This window comes from Macrobrachium nipponense, chromosome 12 (genome assembly GCF_015104395.2).
Source record: "Macrobrachium nipponense isolate FS-2020 chromosome 12, ASM1510439v2, whole genome shotgun sequence".
Classification (NCBI taxonomy): Eukaryota; Metazoa; Arthropoda; class Malacostraca; order Decapoda; family Palaemonidae; genus Macrobrachium; species Macrobrachium nipponense.
The window spans coordinates 11,568,838-11,593,630 of NC_087205.1; the positions used below are offsets into that span (position 1 = coordinate 11,568,838).

The following is a 24,793-nucleotide window of genomic DNA, read 5'->3' on the forward strand; positions in this document are numbered from 1 at the left end:
TGTGTGTGTGTGTGTGTGTGTGTGAGTGTGTGTGTGTGAGAGAGAGAGAGAGAGAGGGTGAGAGAGAGAAGTAATAGCAAACAATCCTAGTTATATATAGGAAAATAACAAATTATTAGTATGACATTTGACATGGAAATGTTGAGATTATATATACATTGTTTTCAATTTCAGACATTCTTCTATCATCTCTCAGGTCCCTAAAATGGAACACATCGGGGAAAAAGGAATTAAAGGTTTACCTATAACTAGAGTCCATTATTTATGTAAGAAGTGTCGTCGGGTGTTTTATGACCAAAAGTCTGCGGAAGTGCATTTACTATCGAAGTGCAGAAATGAACTTAATAAGACACCAGCAGATGTGACTACGAAGAAGCCTTCAAAACGTCTCGTGGAAAAGAAAAGCATTTGTTTGACGTCTGGAAATAAATTGTCTAAATGCCAAAGTCTGCAGAGTGATGGAGCCAAGCAGGAAGGAAGCGACTCTTACGTCTGTCCATTCTGCAAGGAATCGTTTCCAACGGATCAAGAACTGAAAACGCACTTGGAAATTCACGCTCGTCGTTTTCTGTGCAAGGCATGTGGCAAAACCTTTACCACTGACTGGCGGATGCAACAGCATTCATTAACATATTGTAAAAACAGACTCGTGATCTGCAGGAGGTGCTATAGGATATTTTTCGGTCCTGACGCTCTAAGGAAGCATTGTGTAGCACACTTTAGAGACGTGCATTATATTTGTGGGCTATGTGGGGAGAATCACGAAAAGAACTTCTGCAACAAAACCGCTAAGAGCAGAAATGTGTATGGATTGCCATCAACTGTCAATTCGCGTTCACACGGAATCTCGCAAAAGGAAACTGATCACCAGCAGCAATTAATATATGCAAAGTTAGGTAAGTCAAATGAATTGATTGCGTTTACGATGCCTCAAGTTTTTCTTACCAATGGCAGTCCAAGTACTAGTCAGGAAGTTACATTGTTGGTAAAGGTGCCTCTGAATGTAACTACTAATTCGTGTGCATCATCAGAGGGAGCTTCACATTTGAGTGAAACCGCTAATAATCCAGGTGCCTTCCTGGATAACTTATCATCAACAGTGCAACCTTCATCATCATTAAGTGCAACTGCCAATCAGTGGAATGCTTGCGAAGGGGCCTCGTCTGATCCATCGGTTTCCAGTAATACTGCTCTCCCAACTTCATACCTGGAAGGACCATCGTCAGAAATATTTCCCTCTTCCTTTGAGACTACGTATCCGAGGATCTCGCTAGAAGGTGAAGCACCAGAGAGCGATTCGCCTCAGAATGCAGGTGCTGGACTTGGTAACCTCCTGAGATGCGAAACCTTAGAAACCCCGTCCACTATGATTGAAATTGATAATGCAGTCGGTTCTTGTGAACGCCAGCTTTTAGATATGCCATCGACTGAGGTCGATCCACCTTCCATCCTGGAAGGATCTGTGTTAAAGACTCCATCCCTGAGTGAGACTGAAAATCATGAGCCCTTTCTGGAAGAGGCACTGATAGGAAAAAATCGCTCTTCGTGTGAGGTTGCTGATTCATGCATCATACATGAAAGAGCACAGTATGATGAACTTATACAAATTACAATAGTTGCTGATCCAGTAACTACTGTGGAAACATCCCCAAAGGAATCTACTTTGATTAATGAATCAACTAGCAGTGGGTCCCTTCTCAACCAGGAAGCAGAGAGCGAAATTCTCTTGATTTCAGAGACTGATGATCCATCTTACTCTTCTGAAGATGCTGTTCCCAAAAAATACTTTAATCTTGAGCTTCCTGCCAGCATGTATCATTTAGGAATTAGGTTAGAAGGCTGCAACCTGTATAATATTTTTATGGGTTTAGATATGGATGAAATGTCAAGCCCAACTCAAGATGGTAACACACATAAGGTTATGAAAGAAGTCGATAACGTTTCATTACGGAGTGATCAAGAAGGTATGTCAATAGTTGACAGTGAACTAACCTACGAAAAATACGAAACAGAAATGAGCAATGGGAAGGAAAGCTATTTACATGAAAAGAGCGACTATTTGGACATCAGCGATGAGAGCCCTGAGGATTACTACCTGGACAGCCTCGAAACATTAAAATTCTTATATGAATAAATTGTTCCATGTTCCTTGAGGACTCCCTATATATTAACGTTTTGTGTTCTTAGAAAATATGCATATAATCTACTTTAATCATTTTAGGTACAAGCTATTGTAAATTTATTTTATATAACTTTAAAAAACTTTTTAATATTTCCATGTTTCATTTGTTTTTAATGCTTATAATGCATTTTTAGTTATGTTCAAAGCAATGGCTTATGAATAAGGTAGAATTATTTTCTATTAATATTGATATATTAGTATATGTTGTGTATTTTAGATAATATTTATCTAATTTCTTTTGATGGTCTTATAAAAACTGCTTGAATGTCATTTAAGATGTATGAAAAACCATTTTTGTTCCTGTTTCATTTCAATGTAAGAATTACATGAATGTTTAAATGACCTAATAATATTGTAGCCACTGGTTCATAAATACTGATGAATTCTTAGTGCTAATTTTTAGATGTTAAAATTAATCTTCAGTAATGATCTGCATGGATTTTTGGGTAATGTATTTTATCTAATTTGTTTTAATTATATTTTTAATGCATTGCTGTAATTTCCTCTTATATAATAATGAGAAAATCCTGTCTTTTGTCTTTTCCTGTTTCATTTCTGTCTGGGAAGTATGTGATCGATAATTGCACTTCAATCTTATGCATTTACTTCCACAGACCATAGCTATCACTTCAAGAGTTAGAATAAATTGATACTCTAAATCAGTAATTAAGTACTGTATAGTGATTCACATTAGATGGGATGTGTAATTTACAAATATGAAGTATTAAAAATTATACTACAGAAAATACTAACTGATTAGGCATCCTGCAAGAAAATGTCTATTGATTTTCTTGAAAGTATTTATTGTATCTATAAATTCACATTCAAGATTAAATAAGTGTTGCTTAGACTGACACATGTAAATTGGTATAATGCCGAGTGTTACCAGACAAATTATTCTAAACTGGAGTTGCAAAACGTGCTAGAATCTCTTTAGAAATTAAAACATGCAAAGCATTGTTCATCAAAACCTAGCAACAAGCTTACACAAAGCTGAACTAACTTTGATTGTGCAGATTGCAATCGATAGTTTAAAAGTTTTGTAATCATTTGAAATATACTACCCTGACTTACACGTTGCGCAGTGACATTTCGCTAAAATAAAAGAATACTCTGTTGTTTAACTTCCAAAAATAAATTTAGGAAACTACAAGATAAAGAAACGTTGTAGACTACGGTACGGGGTTAGGGCCGTCAGTGCACCTCATGCGGTGCACTGTAGTCATTACTTAAAGTTCTCTTCAGCGTGCCTTTGGCCCCTAGCTTCAACCCCCTTTAATTCCTTTTACTGTACCTCCTTTCATATTCTTTCTTCCATCTTACTTTCCGTCATCTCGTAATAATTGATGCATAGTGCAATTGCTTTTAGGTTTTCTTCCTGTTATACCTTTCAAACCTTTTACTGTGGTTTCCCCTTTCAGCGCTGAATGACCTCATTGGTCCCAGTGCTTGTTCTGACTAAATTCTATATTAAATTCAATTCGATTCAACATTGTAGAAAGAACTCTCTCTCTCTCTCTCTCTCTCTCTCTCTCTCTCTCTCTCTCTCGTCTCTCGCCTCTCCTCTCTCTCTCTCTCTCTCTCTCTCCTCCTTATAGCAAAATATTGCCAGTGAAGGTTTTGAATGCTGTCTCAAAGTATTTAAGAGTCAATAACTAATGCTTCTTGGTCCTTCGAAAACAAGGATAAGTTGCTGCAATTATCTTCATTTCTCTCCTGGGAACAGCTTAGTTAACAAGGTGTGATCCGACCTCCAGCTTACTCGGTACGCGTACAAGATTTTACCCTCATGCACAAGTTGTAATCATTATATCGTAACTTGACGTAAATTAAAACTTGCTAAAGTCCACAGTCATATAGAGCCTCGTTTCACCATTGAAAATTAAAATAAAGACGCTTATATTTCATTAAAAATTATTTCCTGTACAGTTCAACATACACATTATCTATTTCAGGTTTTATTTCTAATAAATAAATCTTTAATATCCTATCCTAAAATTCCTGTACCTTTAACTCAAAGCGAAACACCTTTTTCAGACCTTTTTAGGCCCTTCCATAGACCTTTCCTAACACCCAAAAACAACAACAAAGCAGTTTGTGAGCTTACTCCCCGAGTAAGCGAAAATTATAAACTTTTATACTGTAGGCATTCAAATTAGCGAAGTGCCCTGGATGCTTGAGTATCTTATTGTCTCCTGGTTTTCCAGCAATTATCCACAAACTTGAGGGCAGGGACAGAGGCTGGGCAGGTCTGTCAAGTGTTTTGCAGCAAGATCAAATAAACCATCTTCATAGATTAGTTTCAAAAGAAGGCAGTCGTATATTAACAAATCTAGCATTCAAAAAGAGGGCAATATTGCAATGACAATTCTGGCTCATTAACCTAATATATATCGTGTACATAGCCCATGTCCTCAACCGAAATAATAAAGACAGTCTATCTGCAGTTTGAGATGCTTGATACCCGTTGCATTGGCAGGGCTTTCATCAATGACCTAAAGCGTTTACCCAACCTACGAGTATACACCAGTACCAGCTGATCTTTGTTTGCATAAACCTCTCAAAATAAGCTTCATTAAACTTTACTTCCTTTTACGTTAATTTGATTCCCATTTGCGCTACCAAACCTGCCGATTTCAAGTAAATTTAATTGTATTTTAAATCAAGGCTTTCCATACTGAAAGTGGTTTGTTTAACCATATCATAGTTCCTCGTTGGACGAGTGGATTTCGCGCTTGGCTACCAATCCGGTGGTCCGAAGTTCGATTCTGGGCTCGGTCAACGCGGAACCAGAGGAATTTATTTCTGGTGATAGAAATTCATTTCTCGACATAATGTGGTTCGGATCCCACAATAAGCTGTAAGTCCCGTTGTTAGATAACCAATTGGTTCATAGCCACGTAAAAATATCTAATCCTTCGGGCCAGCCGTAGGAGAGCTGTTAATCAGCTCAGTGGTCTGGTAAAACTAAGATATACTTAACTTTTTACCATATCATGTGTAACAAAAAAATAGCAAATGATAGCCCATAACGATTTATCTCTATGACATCTTTCCCTTTAGTTTTCGGTAAATGTAATTATGTTCCAACAACTAATAACTTCTGTTACTTTGACATACTAGTTTTCCTTCCTTGTTTTTTCTATGGGAATCAATGATTTCTATACCAGATCCACTGATAGTAACTCTTATTTTACTTCCTCTGTTTAAAATTGAACCTGTCTGGTTAGAAGTTGTATTTCTGGAAATTACTAGTAAACAAGTCACAGAAAAACGTCACAGGGGAAAAAGTCACATTAAACTCTCCTAGATAGTGACCCCCAAGGGTTTTAACATGGTATGTATCCATGTATCCACCTTTGTGGCGTGTTTAGTACAAGCCCGTTGGGGATTACCATAAAAACACAAACTAAGGACTGTAAATATCGTAAAGATTATGACCCCCACGAAATATTGTGAATTTTTTACTGTGACTTTATTGCCACCCGCTATAAATTAATGTGGCTATTTACTTGTGAATTTTGTATATAGCCAAAATAGTAACTTTTTTCTGAGACTATTTCCGCCCATAGTTATTCTTAAATACTACCATTGTGCAGTATAGTAGTGGGTAGATATATCTCTTTGCCGTTTTAATTACAAACAGAAAATGCTTAATAGCAGGTTATCCTTGTTGAGAAATAAAAATGTATTATCTTTAGATCGAAATTTTCGTTAGCGATTTGTCAACAAAAATAATGCAAAAGGTTTCCGTGATGAATGTTTTGATAATAGTAGCAGCAGCACTAGAAGCAAAGATACTAGAGCTTACTCTATAGTATCTTTGACTAGAAGTGAGAACTGGTCATTTAATTTTCATTGAATTTCCAGTATTTATGATTTATATTTAGTCACTGTTATTCATATAGATGAATAGATTGTAGTACAGCGATCTGACATTTATAAACAGTAAGAGTATTTTTTTTTTCAAATAATCATAATCACTGGCTTTCTTTGGCTTTTGTGCATTCAGCTATTTTCGAATGAACATATTTCATATAAATGTCGTAAACTGTTTGTAATCTAGTGTCAGTTGGGGGATCTTATCAATAGACAGTAGTTTCTGTAGGTAACTGCGTGTTACTATTTATTGCTGCATCTGTCAAAAGGATAAAGGTTTATATTAACATTTTAAAAAGTAAAATGATACTTTTAAAGTCGATTAAGTACAATACTTTTTTTATGATTAGCACAAATATTTTTCATTCGTTATTTAACTCATTCAATAAGTAATTATGAACGGATTTCATTTAATTACCTGTCAATTTAAGGACTTGGTTATTTAATTTTGTACGTTAAGCGGAAAACATAAATCTCCGTTTTCATACACTCAAATTCTTGATAAATTAGCCAGCAAAGAATATATTTAACGATCTTATATTAAGATTAAGAAGTCATATTCCCTATGGAAGTGATAAGTTTTCTGAAAGATATCAAGTGGTAAATATCTGTTACAATCTTGGAACAATTATTAGATCAAATGTAGAGAATGTATCCATAAAGTGAATTGTAATATTTAGTCTCCTAAATAATTTAAACGAATAAGGAATAAACTACTGAACGAGTAATAACAGTAATCAGTGATGCGTACCTACAAAAACACCCAGAAAATGTTTACAAACTATAAATTAGGAAACAACGGCTGTCCTCCTTCAAAATGGCCACTCACGCAGTTTCAATAAAATTACTAATGGCTATGTTAGGGCCAGTTCCAATAATTGCCTTTTAAACATCCGTAAGATATCTCGTTTCCTTGACAGTGTGAGCTTAGGTGCCCTGGACAACTGAAGGTGTTTGTTCCTTATAATTTCCTGTGGAGAATTAGTAAATTTGGTGAGAACGCGTTGAATTCCATATTATTTTTTTATTTATTTTTTTAACACTATTGTTTTCCTTAATTTGACTACATTTCCTGTGTTTAACCTTGGTTGCCATATTTGTACAGCATACACTTAAATAACTCATTATCATACATTTGTGAAGGTTACCAATGCATGTAGCTATATGTATTTAATGACGAACGACAGTTGTAGTCAAGTTTTCAAATCTGGCAACTGTTTAATGATCTATTTTAATGCAATATTAGCTGTATGCTCATTTTGGTTATATAGGAGGACTCCGTATTTGCTTTCATTTGGTCCTGACGTTCTATTTATATATCAGATATACAACGTTTATTTATCTTGAATCACAAGTTTTTCAGAATCATTACTCTTTCTGAATAGACAAAGTTTATTCCTTTTCAAATGTCTTGGGGGTTTCATTGTTATTTGGGAGGGGGGGGGGCGGTGTTGCTTGTTGAATAGTAATGGTGCAGTGTATTTAGCCTTCTTCCTAATACAGTACTCTGATATTTCATGCACATTTTAATTTATTGAAACTTTAGGTGGTCCAGTTTATTAACTTTGGTAAAGTTATGACTGAAAACGTGGTACGGTAAATATGCCCAATCAAAAAAAAAAAAAAAAAAAAAAAAAAAAACAAAAAAAAACATTTTTGCTTAAGGAAAGGAAGTTTAATTACAAAATATAAGTTTTCGGAAATGAAGTTACTTGAAAAGGTGAATTTATAAATATCACTTAGAAATAATCTTTAGAGTAGACTGGTTTCAACTATATCTACATTTATATAAGCTTACATATATCAGCTAAGCTGGTCCGTTAGGAGTTATGAAAGCTAAATTTAGTGAAGTAATAGTACATAAATTTATCAAAAAACTTATTCCATTCTCTTAAGAATATAAGATAACGTGCAATTACATAAAATCTATTTTCTGTTTCAGATGTTCTCCCATTAACTATAAATTTCATACAATGAAACACACTGAGGAACAAGTATTAGAGGTTAACATCTTATCTAGCATCTGTTACTTGTGCAAGAAGTGTCGAGGTCTCTTCTACCACAAGATGCAGCGGAGAGACATTTCCTCAAGTGCGGGAATGAGACTGAACGATGCATCTCTTGCAACAACGATTTCTCACCTGAAGGGATTTCCAAAGAGGATTCAGATAACAATAACACCATTTTGCGATTAGATAGCGAATCCTCGAAATGTCGAAGCTCGCAATGCTCTGAAGCCATTACCCCGGAAAGAAAACCCTTTGCCTGCACAGTTTGCAAGGCGTCCTTTTCAGCTGTGGAACATCTGTTCGAACACCGAATCACTCACTCTGGCCCTTTTATCTGCAGATCATGTGGTAGATCCTTCACTCGCGGTTGGTCCTTAAGAAGACATTTGTCGACTCATTTTAGAGATGGGGTTGTGAGTTGCAACGTCTGCAGAAAAAGATTCTATCGCGTTGATAATCTCAGAAAGCACTGTAAGATACACTTCAGTGATATCAAGTATATTTGTGGTGTGTGTGGAGAGCAACATGAAAAGAAAATGTGCTATAAAAAGTATATCATTCCACCTGAAGATGGAATTAGCAACCAAGATATGCTGCAGGTGGGACCTTTGACGTCAAATATTGTAAAATCAAAGGTGTCAACAGAGTTAGCAGCATATGGTAATCCAATGATCACTCTCGAGAAGGCTTCACCTGTCAAGAGTTCATCTATAGGTGAAATTGAAAATCCAGGAGCCTTCTTAGATGATGTCACATCAAATGAGAGTAATCTTGATGCCTTCCTAGGTGACTCAGCATCAGAGGTATCTTCATCTTCGGGTGGAACTGTCAGTCCACTAGATTTGGAGGAGGATGTATTATTAGGAGAATCTCCACCACCAGATGATACTGCTAGCACAGCAGACAATATGGAAGAAATAATGTCAGGCAGGTTTTCATCTTTATTTGACCTTTCGTTTCCAAGTTCCCCTAGCGAAGGCTCATTGCATGAAAAACCTTCATCTCATAGTGAGAAAGTTGAAGTCAATACCTCATTGGAATCTACAACCTTAGAGTCGTCATTATCAAGTACTGATTCTAGTGATGAAAAGGGTATCCCTGAATTGCCAGTGTTAGAGGAACCTTCTTATTCAAATGAAATGTCAGATCAACAGCCTCTCATAGAAGCTATGTTAAACGTATCGTCAATAAGTGAAATCGTCGCCCAAGAGGCCTCTCTGGGATGGGAATCCCTAGATGGAACTTTATTTTCAAGTGAGGCTGCTAATCCAGGGACCACCTTGGATGCTGAAGCTTCGTTAGAAAGAGCTTCATCAAGTGATATAGCAAATCCAAAGGGGAACTGGGTAGGTGCATCATTAGGAGAACCCTCCATAGGCGATACTAACCCAATGGCCTTCCTGGAAGAAATATCACAAGGAGTTTTACATTCAATGGAGATTGCATATCCAGAGAACTCACGTGAAGGTGAGCTACAAGAGAGAACTTTACTTCAGAATGGGAGTGCTGTAATGGAACCACCCATGGAATGTGAAACCAATGAGATGTCATCACCTTCCAGTGGGATTGGTGATTCTTGGGTTTTCTTTGATTGGGCATCGTTGCATAATCCTCCCACAGAGGCTGCAGACGTTTGGCCCCTCCTGGAGACTGAAGGGACCTTGGTAGAAGGGGAACTGTTGAAGGGACCTCCATCTTCGTTTGAAAATACCGATCTGTTGGTCTTGCTTAATACAAGGAATGACGATTCAGCAACCACTTCTGAGTCCTCATCCTTTGAGAGATCTCCTTCACCGTTTGATTTTATAAGTAAAGAATCTTCTCAGAGATTTACATTCGAGAACGAATTTAAATCTATTACAGAGATGAATAAATCATCTCACTTTTCTGAAAATGATGCTTCTCTGAGAGATGTAGATCTTGGATTACCTGTGGAAATGTATCATGTTGGAATCGAATTTAAATGTTACGACCTATCCAGTATTTTTGATGACTTAGAAATGAATGAAATGGGTAACCCTATCCAAACAAATACATATGGAATTGGTATGAATGAAAATAGTAATGCTTTACCACCGTTGGGTCATGCAAGCATGAAAATTATTGTAAATGAAGTAACTAATCAACTATATGAAGATGGAATATATAGCAAAGCAGAAAGTTATGTTGGTGAAAATAGCAATTACTGGGATTTTAGCATTGCAAGTCCAGAAGACTATTACTTAGATAGTTTTGATATGCTGGAATTATTATGAGTTAATTTTTCTTAAAATATGGCTGTGTTGAAAAACAATGTTTTTCATTACTGTAAAATTTATAAAAATCTGATGTTATAATTAACATAGTTCACAAACATTATCTTTTATTCTTATATATTATAATATATATCTAATTTCTTTTTAATTTTATCTTATTTTTTAGTCTTAAGGAAAGTATTTCTATATTTTCTATTTTAATGCCTGTTTTGAAATCCATGAATGCAGGAAAACTCAGTTAAACTCTGCATATGTACATGATTTAGTATGAGTAAATGATCTACTAAACTCCTAAAATGTGAACTCTGTATCTGAGAAAAATAATTGTTTTTAAGGTTTTAATTTTGCAAAGAATGAATCATGGCTCTACAATATGTATCTTTATTTCTATATAATATTTCTGTATATAAGAGTGCTCATATCTGTTCTAGAGAATATTGTATACAGTTTAATAAAGTGCTGGTAAAATGAGTATTGAACAGGTCTGATTTTTCTTCTTGCATACTAAACTTGTAAAAAAAAAATAGTGTCTAGTTTGTTTATACTTGTTTTTAGCATCATCATAACTTCTTTTTTTATTCGTATTTTATTAATTTTCACTTTCCACTACCTATTCTTTTCATCCATGAGTAAACGACCTCGCTTCGTCAATATTCGCTTATCGAGGTTATTTTTCAAAGAGAAAATGAAAGGTGACAGTAATGATGCATAACATCAGGGTCCTCATAATAATTTAAGAAAAATTACACAGTGACCTCTGACTTTTGAAACTTCATGGTACGTCGTCACAACAACAACAACAACAAATATACAAAAGAGATGCCAAGCTTAATGAATAGATATCAGGTTGCTGAAATTAATGCAGTGAGGAAAAAGGGAGAATTTTAAACGCTAAAAAATGGTGTTGTTCATCTATTGGCAGATAGTATGTTTACTCTCTGAGAATTAGTATAAGTTTCAACAGCTGAAGAATGAAAAAATATACTTTTATTTCATATATTAACAAAAGGCGGATGAGAATCGTGATAATCATTGAATGAATGCATATATATATAATATATATATATATATATATATATATATATATATATATATATATATATATATATATATATATATATATATATATATATATATATATATATATATATATATATATTATATATATATATATATATATATATATATAAATTACCTATGTAGTTCATTTCATCTTATGGACGTCAGCCAGAATCTCCCATCTCCTCTGGCGTTGTTATTTATATCCAATTTTTAGCGAGTGACCTCTTTTGTCATGTAATATATAAAAAAAATAGTGTCTAACACTTTAGTTGATTACATTTTGCTAGTAAACCGACTTTATTTTGAGTGTTGGAGCCTTCAGTGTCCATTTCTTTTTAATAATGGAAAATAGGTAAGCTGTAGTAGGCTGAAGATACTACTTCAGGGACGAACTGGTAATCAATACTTGTGCTTCCACATGATAGCCTCCCTGGCGCCTAGGAGCTTGATAGCAAGGGTAAAAATCATCCCCGCCCCCCCCCCCCCCTCTCAATTCTATATTTTCCAACCCCTCCCTCTCTCTCTCTCTCTCTCTCTCTCTCTCTCTCTCTCTCTCTCCTCCCCGTAAGATTGTTAGGTCTTTACGAACATTTCTAGGTATATGCACACACTATGAATGTCATGATAACTTGCTCTTTTAGTCTTCAGAAATGAATGCTCGACTACAACTATTTTTACTTGAATCCCTTGGAATGTATACGTTTGAAAGCACGCAATTTTCTGCGCAGTTATTGCTTGATTTCTATACGCTTAAATGTTATACAGTAACTGATATGCCAATCGAAGGTTTTGACGACTCTGCAATTTATGAATCTGATTTTATTTTATATTCGCGTAGTTCCTCGTGACATTCCCCACTGAAGTTCGTAAAAATTGCGGAGAACATTGTCATTCTAGATGTTCAATATCCTCTCTAAATAAAGAAAGTAGAATGTTCAGGTCTCCATTACCAACAGACTATAAGATTTGCTTTCATGGTGATTAAAATCTCCGCTGATTAAGTTTGCTTGAGTAATCGAAAAAAGAGTAAAGTCTGAAGTAGCGCAAATTTTTAGGATTTGATCTGAAATTGGCACATCATAACGTTTCCTCTTTCAAAGTAGGGTAGACTCACTGTATTGCAAAGTTAACCTGTTTCATATTATGAAATGTCGGCAGAGCCAAAGTCGTTAACAGTGCAGTCTAACCATAGAAATTATAGGTAAAATGACAACAATGAACAGAAATTCTGGACTGACAGACTTATCTTCCTAAGTTGTACATGACACCTTTTCAGAACAAGAAGTCCCACTGGAGATTTGCGAATTAGAGAGAATATTTTTCGTTCGAAGATGGGTACACATACGCACACATACATATTCTCGCCTACCACCCACTCACACAAAAAATGCACGCGAACACACACATACACACACACACACACACAAAGTAACTGCATTAATTTGTGATCAATGTTTTTTATGAAGGGAAAACTTGAATTCCCATTCTAGCAATGTTATCCTACAGAAGAAGGCTTAGCTACAGGTGCCAAATATTGACACCTGGAGTCCTGTAGTATGTTCTGGCTCTTAATTACAGGTGCTAGATACTGGCATCTGTAATTAATTAGACCCGTAGTATGTTCTGTCTCCTTAATTACAGGTGCCAGATATTGGCATCTGTAGGCTTGGCAATCCACTTATCCCAAAGGTTAGATGTCTATCTCGCCTAAGTCTCCTAAATCCTACTTCATCTCTGATATATCTATTCATTCATTTCATTTATTTATTTATTTTTTATCCAGGCGTTCACTCCTTTTATCTAAACAAAGGCTAACATTTGCCTCGCTTCATAACGAAAACGTTTAGCTTTTGGTCTTGACCTCTAGTGATTTCTGGTGTCGTTATCTACGACTAATATTGCTTGGGTCATTATCTTCATAATAGTCTTTTGTTTATGTTTTGATAGTAATCCCCAACGGGCTTGTACTAAACACGCCGCTGAGGTGGATACTACATACCGGGTTAAAACCTTTAGGGGGATTGGGGGGTTTACTATCTATGAAAGATCCACTGATTCTATAGTAGTAATTTTTAATGGCCATGTACGTCACCTATTTTATCTTTACTTTCTACAATTTCGTCAAAATCACATTTTAGATCCCTTTTTTTTATTGCAATGTTACCAACAGGGAAAAGTGCTAAGTGATCATTCATTGTAACCTTCATGTATTCATTATCATCTAAATGGTAGGTACTGATGAAGCGTAAATGTATCGTTTGTATTTTTATTTTAAAAGTTATCTAGTACAAGTTTGTAACATCAGTCGTGGCAGGCAAATGTCCAGCACAAAATACGACTACAATATACATCCCGGTCGACTGGTAAAGGAAAAAAAAAAGTTGTTACATAATCATTCATTCTAAATAGTTTCTTCTCTCTCAAATATTTTCCTCTTTCCCCTTACTCTACCTAATAGATGTGTGGTCACTCTTCGGCAAAGAAGCGCCTCTGTTGAAAAAAAAAGAAAGAAAATAATAAGTAAAACAATAGGAGGAAAGACCGACACCCTACTGTAACTGCTGGTATAGGGAAGGTCGTCCACAGTATTATGGGACTAGGAGTGAGAGACAGACCAAGTTATCACTGATCAGTGAGCTTTCAGCAGACTTAGCATTCGGTGGCGAAATGGCGATTTCTCATCAGTTGGTGAATAGTGAAGGGCTTGTAATTCATCAGGACAAGATGAAAAGTGTCCATAATGCATTCTCATGATGCTACAGTGATTAGAAAAAAAAAAGGCTAAAAGACATCCACTCTGCGAGTGATGTAAGCTTTCGCATATCACGTGCAGAGGAGCCTGACGGCAACCGCGTCTCGGCTGATGCCAGAAGCTCAATAATTCCGCGCCAGAATGTTGCGTGGTGAATGGGCCCAGCAAAGCACTCGGTCATGATACTCTTAAAAATGCTTGAAAAACTACTGCCTTGGCTACTATACTAGACAAAGTTGCGTAAACAGAAAAGTTTATTTATGTTGTTATCTGTAAATCAATGTGATCTCATTACAGAATCTAAGAAGTGATCAACTGAAGAATAATTAGAATTCCACAAACCTTCACAATGAGCACCGTCGAGTATATAAACAGGCATAGTAAGTTTGGGGATGGTTCCTCTTGCAGATGTTACGCAAAAGTGGGCGTTGCCCCGTGAGATTTCACGTGTGAGTGTGTGCGCGTGTTTACTGGTCGAAAATCATTTATGCTTTAATGTTACACAATGATTCATGCTATTTTTTTTTATGTTTTTGGAGTTCATTTGTAATTTATTTGTATAATAATATATCTTCTCAGATCACATACATGCACACACACACACACACACACACACACACACACACATATATATATATATATATATATATATATATATATATATATATATATATATATATATATTGTGACGAAGTGGTGTAAGAGTATCTGGGTCTGGATACCATCAATACTTGGTGCATGAAATAGTCAAAGATCTGTGTCTGGACACCATTAATATTTGTTAACCCAAATTGCCAAGTATCTGTTTACTACCACTTACCAATTTGTTACCTACCGCTAATACAAGAGAACCCTTTTATTCCTGGGTCTGGGACACAACCCTTTTGTACTGAGGGCACAGTTCATTCAAGTACCTGGTTATTACTTACCTCACTACAGCCAGACACCTGACCCTTCATCACAAATACTAAACGACTGAATACTCTAAAGGTAAGAGTGAGCCCATATATAACTGAACAGTCAAGAAAACAATCAGTCTAAGTTCATTAAAATAGGTGTGAGATAATCTTAATTAAAGGGCATCACTCCTCCTATCATTTAAATCTTAAGTATTTCCCTGATTCTGTTTTATTTGTGGGAAACGTCACAATTATCACTCTATGTTTCTACCTAAACACAAATAAAATATAGCTGGTGGTTCAATGAAATGCTCATATAAATTTTAAATACAAAAGTTTATTTCTAAATTCAAAATTTATAAGTGAAATTCACAATCTCAGGGAAATTGTTATTACTTGAAAACAAAAGTTTAATTAATTCTTGAATTAATTATTAAGCAAAATTAAATCAAAGTTTATCAAGAAAATTAATTAAATTAAATCATAAAGCAATAATTAAATTTGAAATTAAATTTAATTAAATGCAAGTTAATTCACAAGTGTAAGATTCAAAATGTACACAATAGAATATTATTCAAACTAATTAAACAAAATAAAGACAATGCAGAAAAACATAATGCATAATATGAAAACAATTAAAGCATTGACAGTACACACACTAAACATATAAAAAATGGGAAATGTCAAAAGAACAAAGCAAAAGATAAATGTTTAGAAATGATAAAACGTTGAAGTGCACTTCACAACATTTGTAAAAATACCTTATACACAGCTGCAGCGTCAATCAAAAGGCCTGTTACAATTTTACACTTTTTCACTATTTTCGTGGCGCCTTCACAAAAACCAATAAATGCAATACTATGTTCAGATCCCACAAACAACACATATATTACTAAGAATTATATAAAAATGAGTGACCAGCTCGTTACGTTAAGTTACTGAAACAGCCTCGCGAGCGAGCGAGAGAGAGAGATTTTTAGGGAGAGAGAGAGAGACTATAACGCACGCCGCTCTGTCTCAAAGCGAATGAATGAATGTTCTCTCACCCCATAAGCGTATGGCGATTAGTATCTAGATCAAGACCAAAACATATTACGTCATCTCTATAGGAATGGCTATGAATAAGGCTCCCTTGTTCTTTCAGAGGCCCGACCGTGTTGTGTTTGCATCGATAACGAAATCACCTAGCTAAGACATTCTCAAAGTGGGAATACAACTCTCTTAAAAGGCTTATGAGCTTTCACTCTGTGTGTCTTACATACTTCAAAATGAAAAATGGATCACTTAAGGCATGTTATCTTTAAATTTGGGAAATCTGAACACAGAAACAAACATTTCATACCATGATATACAAGTTCTGATGTGAATTAATCATATTACCATAATTATAATTGCATTCCAAACTTACATTATAAGATTCCTCCCCCCAGAAGATTAGTTATTCCGGGGTTGAATCCAACGATTCACAACGGGATAAATAATCGGCAACTACATTGTTCTTACCAGATATGTGCTCAACCTTTATATTATACTGTTGCAAGCACAAAGACCACCTGGTCAGTCTTTGATTATGGTTTTTCATCCGCTGTATGAATGACAGGGGATTGTGATCAGACAACACTAAAACTTCTTCATTCCTAGGTCTGTTCACATACACTTCAAACTTTTTCAATGCTGTGATTAAGGCTAAAGTTTCCTTTTCAATAGTTGCATAGTTTTTCTGATGCCTTTTCAGTTTCGAAGACAGGAAACACACAGGGTGTAGAAGGTTATTTTCATCTTCTTGAAGTAGAACAGCTCCAATTCCGCAATGAGAGGCATCAACTTGTATCACAAATTTCTTATTAAAGTCTGGAGCTTGAAGCACGGGTCTTGAAGTTAAAATGGCTTTTACCTTCTCAAAGGATTCTTGACATTCTGGAGTCCAAACAAACTTAGCTTTGGGACTAGTTAAGTCTGTCAAGGGAGCTACTACGGCTGAGAAATTTGGACAGAAACGACGATAGAATCCAGCCATGCCCAAAAGTCTTTGTAGTTGCTTCCTAGTAGTATGGGGGGGTAGCCTTATGGATACCTTCCACATTAGCATTCACCGGAGCGAGAAGGCCTTTTCCAACTTCAAACCCAAGGTACTGAACAGTCGCCTTCCCAAACTCACTCTTCTCTAGGTTGACTGTTAGTCCTGCCTCTTGTAGTTTCTTGAAAACTTTCTTCAGGATCTGCAGATGTTCTTCCCACGTTGTAGAGTAAATGACTATGTCATCAAGGTATACACCTACTCCTTCTATAGATCCTAGCAGTTGATTCATCACTCGTTGAAATGTGGCTGGTGCATTCATCAGACCAAATGGCAATACAGTATACTGATACAATCCGAAAGGAGTAATAAAAGCTGACAGCAACTTCGCATTTTCATCTAAGGGTATCTGATAATATCCTTTCAATAAGTCTATCTTGGAAACAAACTTGGCTTGCCCAATATTATCAAGTAACTGATCTATAAGAGGCAAGGGATAATTGTCAGCCACACTAATGGAATTCAGTTTCCTATAATCAGTACACATCCTAAAGGAGCCATCAGGTTTCTTCACTAACACACATGGAGAACTGAAGTGACTTGAACTGGGTTCTGCTAATCCATGTTGCAGCAAATACTGAACTTATTTCTTCAGAACATCTCGATGATAAGGTGATAAGCGATAAGCTCTTTGCTTGAACGATTTTCCATCTTCCTTGATCTTGATTTCATGTTTTGTCAGATTAGTACGTCTGGGTACATCTGCAAAAATCTCTGTGAAGCTTCTAATCACTTCACTCAATTCCTCACTTTGTTTAACATTAAGATGTTTCAGTTTATCCTCCAAATTTTCCAAAATTGAAGAATTATTCATCTTGCTTTCAGCTCCCAATTCATAGCCGTCATCGTCTTCTGTAGATGAAGTTGTCTGTATTATTGACACAGTTTCAGTTCTAGTGTCTGAGAAGTAAGGTTTCAAAAGGTTCACATGTATCTTCCTCAGTCATTTTCTTCTTTCTGGTGTTTCAATCACATAAGTTCTATCACTTAACTTCTCAATTATCCTGTAGGGACCTTGAAATTTATTTGTAAGGGGAAATCTCTTGACTGGCAGAAACACTAACACTTGTTGACCAACACTAAAACTGTTACCTTAGTCTTTCTGTCATAGTTCCTTTTCATTTTCTCTTGACCTCATTTTCAGATTTTCTAAAGAGAATTTTCTAATCTCAATCCAACCTTTTTTCCTTAAGTTCTTCACATACTCTCCTTGGATTTCCTCTTTATTTTCTTCCCAATTTTCTGCAAGAATCTTCAAAGGTCCTCTCACTTCTCTTCCAAAAATCATCTCATTGGGTGAACATCCCATGTTTTCTTGATAAGCATTCCTAACTTCAAATAACATTAAGGGTAAACCAACATCCCATTCTCTTCCTGCCTCAGAACAATACTTTGTCAGCATACTTTTCAATGTATGGTGGAACCTTTCCAAGGCACCTTGAGTTTCTGGATGATAAGCAGTTGATAACTGTTGTTTTACCCCTAATAAGTTCATCACATCATGGAATAACTTGGAAGTAAAGTTCGTTCCTCTATCACTTTGTACAATTTCTGGTATAACAAACTTTGAGAAAAACTCCAATAGTTTCTCAGCAACTATCTTGGCAGATATGTTTCTGACAGGGATCGCTTCAGGATATCTGGTAACAGGACACATTAATGTCAACAGATATTCATTTCCTTTCTTCGTCTTCGGAAGCGGTCCAACCATATCTATAATCACCTTGTTAATGGGTTCTCCTCGAACTTCTATAGGTTGTAGAGGGGCTTTCTGAATGGTTTCATTAGGTTTTCCAGCGATCTGGCAGGTATGACACTCTCGACAGAACCTGCTAACATCTTTATGAAGTCCAGGCCAGAAAAAATATCTCATGATCTTCTCCACAGTCTTCCTGACTCCCATATGTCCAGATTCATGAGCCACTGCTACCACTTGCTTTCTCAATGGACATGGAATCAAAATCTGATGATATTCGCCCCATTCAGCATTTCCGGGTATATCTGAAGGTTTATACTTCCTCATCAGTAAACCTTCCTTCAGATAATAACAGGTAGGAGTTTGTTGCATCTCTTCCTGATCAACAACTCTGAAGAACAAATCAGCTAACGATGCATCTCTCTTCTGCAAGTCCATTAGCTTCTCTCTTTTTACCTGTCAAACTTCAATAGTTGAACTATCAATATCTGCTACCTCAGCTACTGCAGTTTCCCGACTATCTTCAGGAACACCTTGACTACTCGGAGTCTCTTCAGGAACAACAGATTCTTCATTTTCTTGGGAAATCTCTTCTCGGTCAGCTCCACGGGAGGCATCACTCCCCTGGAACAATTGTTCTAAGTTCAAAGATCCTTCACTTGATCCATCTTGGGCGTGCAAATCCTCAGTTTCTTCACCAACAGTCGTAATTCTCCTCATACTTCTGGTAGTTACACAACTAGGGAAAAGGTGGGGGTTATTCTTCTCCAACTCTACCGTAGGACTAATCCTCAATGGTTTGTCTGTCACTACAGGACAAGGAACAAATGGAACACCACCAACTTCATTTCCCAACAGAACATGTACACCTTCCACAGCCAGTGAGTCTTTTACAGCAAAATCAACAATCCCTGTCACCAATTCACAGGACAGGTGTAAGCGGCATATAGGAGTTACTTCCTCTCCTCCTATACCCTTCAAAATAACTGAATCTCCAGTGAGATTCTTCTCCAACATTGGGTGAGCACCACGTAACACCACACTATGGTTGCTCCCTGTATCACGTAAAATCTTGACTGGTACCTGCACACTCTCTTCTTGAGTTGCCAGTGTACCCTCATAGATATATGGCTTAAAAGCCTCCAAACTGCTCAGCCACTCACTGCTTGAAGTTACATTTCCACTGGTTGCTAAACACTCAGCTTGTTTAGTTTCAGTCTTCCCTGTAGTTGGATTCCTCCCCACATTGTTCTTAATAGTCTGTTTGACATGGTCACCTCTCACTATTTGACCAACAGGCTTGGACTGCTGATAATTCCAATAACACTCCTGACTGAAGTGTCCTGCTCTTCCACACTTGAAGCAGACAACATTAGGCTTTTGCAACTGTCTTGCAAAATTATATGAGGATTTCATATTAGCTTGTTGAGGAGTATTATTAGTTGCAGGTTTCCCATTTATAAAATTGCTCCTGAAACCTGGATGAGACTTAAAACCTGGGCGTGGTTGATTCTGGTACTTGACATTATAATTGCGCCTGCTACTAATTATATTGTAGTCTTCACTCAGTGTAGCAGCTTTGTCAAGTTTTTTAACCTCTCTCTCTCTCAAATAGGCTCTATATGCTCAGGAATACCTTTAAAATATTGCTCTAAAACAACTAACTCTTCTAACTCTTCAAAAGTTGTAACTTTAGCTGCCTCCAACCATCTTTTAAAACACCTTCTCACTTTATAAGCATAATCCAAGAAAGTTACTTTTTCATCCTTTCTTAAGTTTCTGAATCTTTCATTGTAGTACTCTGGGGTCAACTGGTATACTTGTAGCACATTATGTTTGAGCACCTTATAGTCTTTACACTGATCAGCTGTTAAGGCTAGATAAGCACTTCTCCCTTTACCAATCAAGACACTTTGTAGCAAAACTGACCATTTATCTTCTGGCCATCCCATACCTGAAGCAACTTTCTCAAAGTGATCAAAGAACTCATTTGGAGCCTCTTCAGTAAACTTAGGGATTAACTTCTGCACTCTTACTACATCAAATGCAGGGTCTTGATTACCATGGTTAGGGTTAGACGGTGTTGCAGGTAATGCGGATCTAGCTCTTATCATTTCCATCTCCCTTTCATGTCTTGCAATTTCTCTTTCCTCTTTTATCCTTTGCCTTTCATCTTCTGCAGCTTTTTCTTCTTCTATTTCTCTTCTTTCTTGTTTTTCCCTGTCTATTCTCTCTCTTTCAGCCTGCATTTTCAGTTTAATCAAACTTTCTTCTGCTTCTATGTGTCTGAGTTCCAATTCTGCATCACTTTTCTCTTTCTTTTCTACTTGCTTATTTATAAGATCAGCCTGTGCTACATTCAACAACTCTTGAGCCAATTCTAACTCATCATCATCAGTTATTCTACCAGAGTCTATCAATGCTTGTATGACAATGCATTTGATTTGTGCTTTTATCATGCTACTAGACACATGCCAACCACATGCTACTGCTATAGCACTCCACTGTGCCTTAGTCAGAGTAGTTTCAGACAACACTTGGATGGAAGGGGCTGCTAAAAATTCCTGAGTATCGAATGGAGCCATTTTTCCCAAATACAATTCTTACAATAAAATGCAAAAACAAATATATTGTCACTCTTCTAACAAAATATATTCCTAACACCACCTGTATAAGCTAGAGTGATAATGTGATTTGTTTTCCTCCCTGGTTTCTGGGGATTATTGATACTTGGTACATAAAGTGTCAAATATCCCGGGTCTCTGGGCACCATCAATACTTGTGACGAAGTGGTGTAAGAGTATCTGGGTCTGGATACCATTAATACTTGGGGGGGAGTGGGCAAGAGTATCTGGGTCTGGATATCATTAATACTTGGTGCATGAAATAGTCAAAGATCTGTGTCTGGACACCATTAATATTTGTTAACCCAAATTGCCAAGTATCTGGTTACTACACTTACCATTTGTACCTGCTAATACAAGAGACCCTTTTATTCCTGGGTCTGGGACACCCTTTGTACTGAGGGCACAGTTCATTCAAGTACCTGGTTATTACTTACCTCACTACAGCCAGACACCTGACCCTTCATCACAAATACTAAACGACTGAATACTCTAAAGGTAAGAGTGAGCCCATATATAACTGAACAGTCAAGAAAACAATCAGTCTAAGTTCATTAAAATAGGTGTGAGGTAATCTTAACTAAAGGGCATCACTCCTTCTATCATTTAAATCTTAAGTATTTCCCTGATTCTGTTTTATTTGTGGGAAACGTCACAATTATTACTCTATGTTTCTACCTAAACACAAATAAAATATAGCTGGTGGTTCAATGAAATGCTCATATAAATTTTAAATACAAAAGTTTATTTCTAAATTCTAAATTTATAAGTGAAATTCACAATCTCAGGGAAATTGTTATTACTTGAAAACAAAAGTTTAATTAAATCTTGAATTAATTATTAAGCAAAATTAAATCAAAGTTTATCAAGAAAATTAATTAAATCAAATCATAAAGCAATAATTAAATTTGAAATTAAATTTAATTAAATGCAAGTTAATTCACAAGTGTAAGATTCAAAATGTACACAATAGAATATTATTCAAACTAATTAAACAAAATAAAGACAATGCAGAAAAACATAATGCATAATATGAAAACAATTAAAGCATTGACAGTACACACACTAAACATATAAAAAGATGGGAAATGTCAAAAGAACAAAGCAAAAGATAAATGTTTAGAAATGATAAAACGTTGAAGTGCACTTCACAACATTTGTAAAAATACCTTATACACAGCTGCAGCGTCAATCAAAAGGCCTGTTACAATTTTACACTTTTTCACTATTTTCGTGGCGCCTTCACAAAAACCAATAAATGCAATACTATGTTCAGATCCCACAAACAACACATATATTACTAAGAATTATATAAAAATGAGTGACCAGCTCGTTACGTTAAGTTATTGAAACAGCCTCGCGAGCGAGCGAGAGAGAGAGATTTTTAGGGAGAGAGAGAGAGACTATAACGCACGCCGCTCTGTCTCAAAGCGAATGAATGAATGTTCTCTCACCCCATAAGCGTATGGCGATTAGTATCTAGATCAAGACCAAAACATATTACGTCATCTCTATAGGAATGGCTATGAATAAGACTCCCTTGTTCTTTCAGAGGCCCGACCGTGTTGTGTTTGCATCGATAACGAAATCACCTAGCTAAGACATTCTCAAAGTGGGAATACGACTCTCTTAAAAGGCTTATGAGCTTTCACTCTCTGTGTGTCTTACGTACTTCAAAATGAAAAAATGGATCACTTAAGGCATGTTATCTTTAAATTTGGGAAATCTGAACACAGAAACAAACATTTCATACCATGATATACAAGTTCTGATGTGAATTAATCATATTACTACAATTATAATTGCATTCCAAACTACTTACATATAGAATATATATATATATATATATATATATAATATATATATATATATATATATATATATATAATATATATATATATATGATATATATATATATATATATATATATATATATATATTACTATATATATATATATATATATATATATATATATATATAATATATTATATATATATATATATACTATATAGATATATATATAGCAAATTCCACTTGAAAATTAAAAGAAAGGAGTAGTACCACGCGCTTTCGTGTTATTTCCAAACACATACTCCACGTACCATATAATAATTAATTTAAAAATAAAAAAATTCCCTTCGGTTAACATATATGAAAATATATTATTTCCGAGGTAGAGCACACTGGTCCATAATTAATGGACATTTATAACGTAATGCTTGTATGATGAATCCCTGTGTTGTGATAAAAATTAAATTCAATATATATAATATTATATATTCTATATATATATAATATATATTATATTTTTTATATAAATATATATATATTTATAACTTCATTATATTAATTAATTATAAATCCATATATATAAAAAATATTATTAACATATAGAGAAATACCCTAATATCAATTTTTAATTAATTATTAATTATAATAGTTTATATTTTATTTTATTATATTTATATAAATATAGTTTATAATTTATTTTATTTTATAATTAATAATATTAATTAATTTTATATTATTTTTATATATATCCTAAATAATATAGACTATTTCAATAATTTAAATTTATATTAGTCATTATTTATTATACAGACCCTGAAGAGCATTCTGCCGAATGCCGAAACCCGTCGGATTAAAGTGGAAATACTTCGCCATGCTTTGTTCCTGCTCCTGCGTCCCTGTGCGTTTTATCACTTTGGCTGACTCGCCTGCTCTTCTCCGTTCATATGTATATATATATATATATTTATATTATACACAACACATAGTTATATATATATATATATATATGTTATATAATATATATATACATATATAATATATATATATATATATAATATTATATTATATAAATATATATATGATATATTAATAAATTACATGTATGACAGCCTCTCATTACGCGCAATCAGTACATACCTATATATATTATATATATATATATATTATAATAATATATTATCATATACTATATAACATACAGTACATAGATTATTATAATATATATATATATATACTAATATTTTATTATGTATTGGTATAATATATATAATATATTATATATATGATATGTATATATTAGTAATATGATAATAATTATTATATTATATAATATATATATATATATATATTACATAATATATAAATATATAGATATATAGATATATAATTATATATATAGATAAAGGTGTGAATAGTGTTGGCACAGTGCTTTATTCCAAAGGCAATAACTTAATAATAATACTTAAGAAAAAGGCACGAAACGGATAATAAGAAAAGAAAGAGGGATAAGAGAATGAAAATAATCAATTTTACGAAGGTATCGTTTTCTCGGACTCGACCCAAAGC

General features: G+C 34.9%; 2 protein-coding genes across 2 annotated transcripts in view; both read left to right on the forward strand.

Annotated features, from left to right (window-relative positions):
* The first annotated feature begins 6,954 nt into the window (after nt 1-6,954).
* On the forward strand, nt 6,955-10,781 carry LOC135224941 (uncharacterized). The gene is made up of 2 exons (XM_064264261.1): nt 6,955-7,054; nt 8,004-10,781. The coding sequence occupies exon 2, from the start codon at nt 8,607-8,609 to the stop codon at nt 10,323-10,325; it is 1,719 nt and encodes a 572-aa protein (XP_064120331.1). The 5' UTR covers nt 6,955-7,054; nt 8,004-8,606; the 3' UTR covers nt 10,326-10,781.
* Nucleotides 10,782-13,882: 3,101 nt separating this feature from the next.
* Nucleotides 13,883-24,793, forward strand: part of LOC135224942 (DNA-directed RNA polymerase II subunit RPB1-like) — a 15,828-nt gene continuing 4,917 nt past the window's right edge. The window contains exon 1 of the mRNA XM_064264262.1: nt 13,883-14,519. Within this exon, the coding sequence (XP_064120332.1) occupies nt 14,489-14,519 (31 nt within the window). The 5' untranslated portion in view covers nt 13,883-14,488. The remainder of the gene's footprint in view (nt 14,520-24,793) is intronic.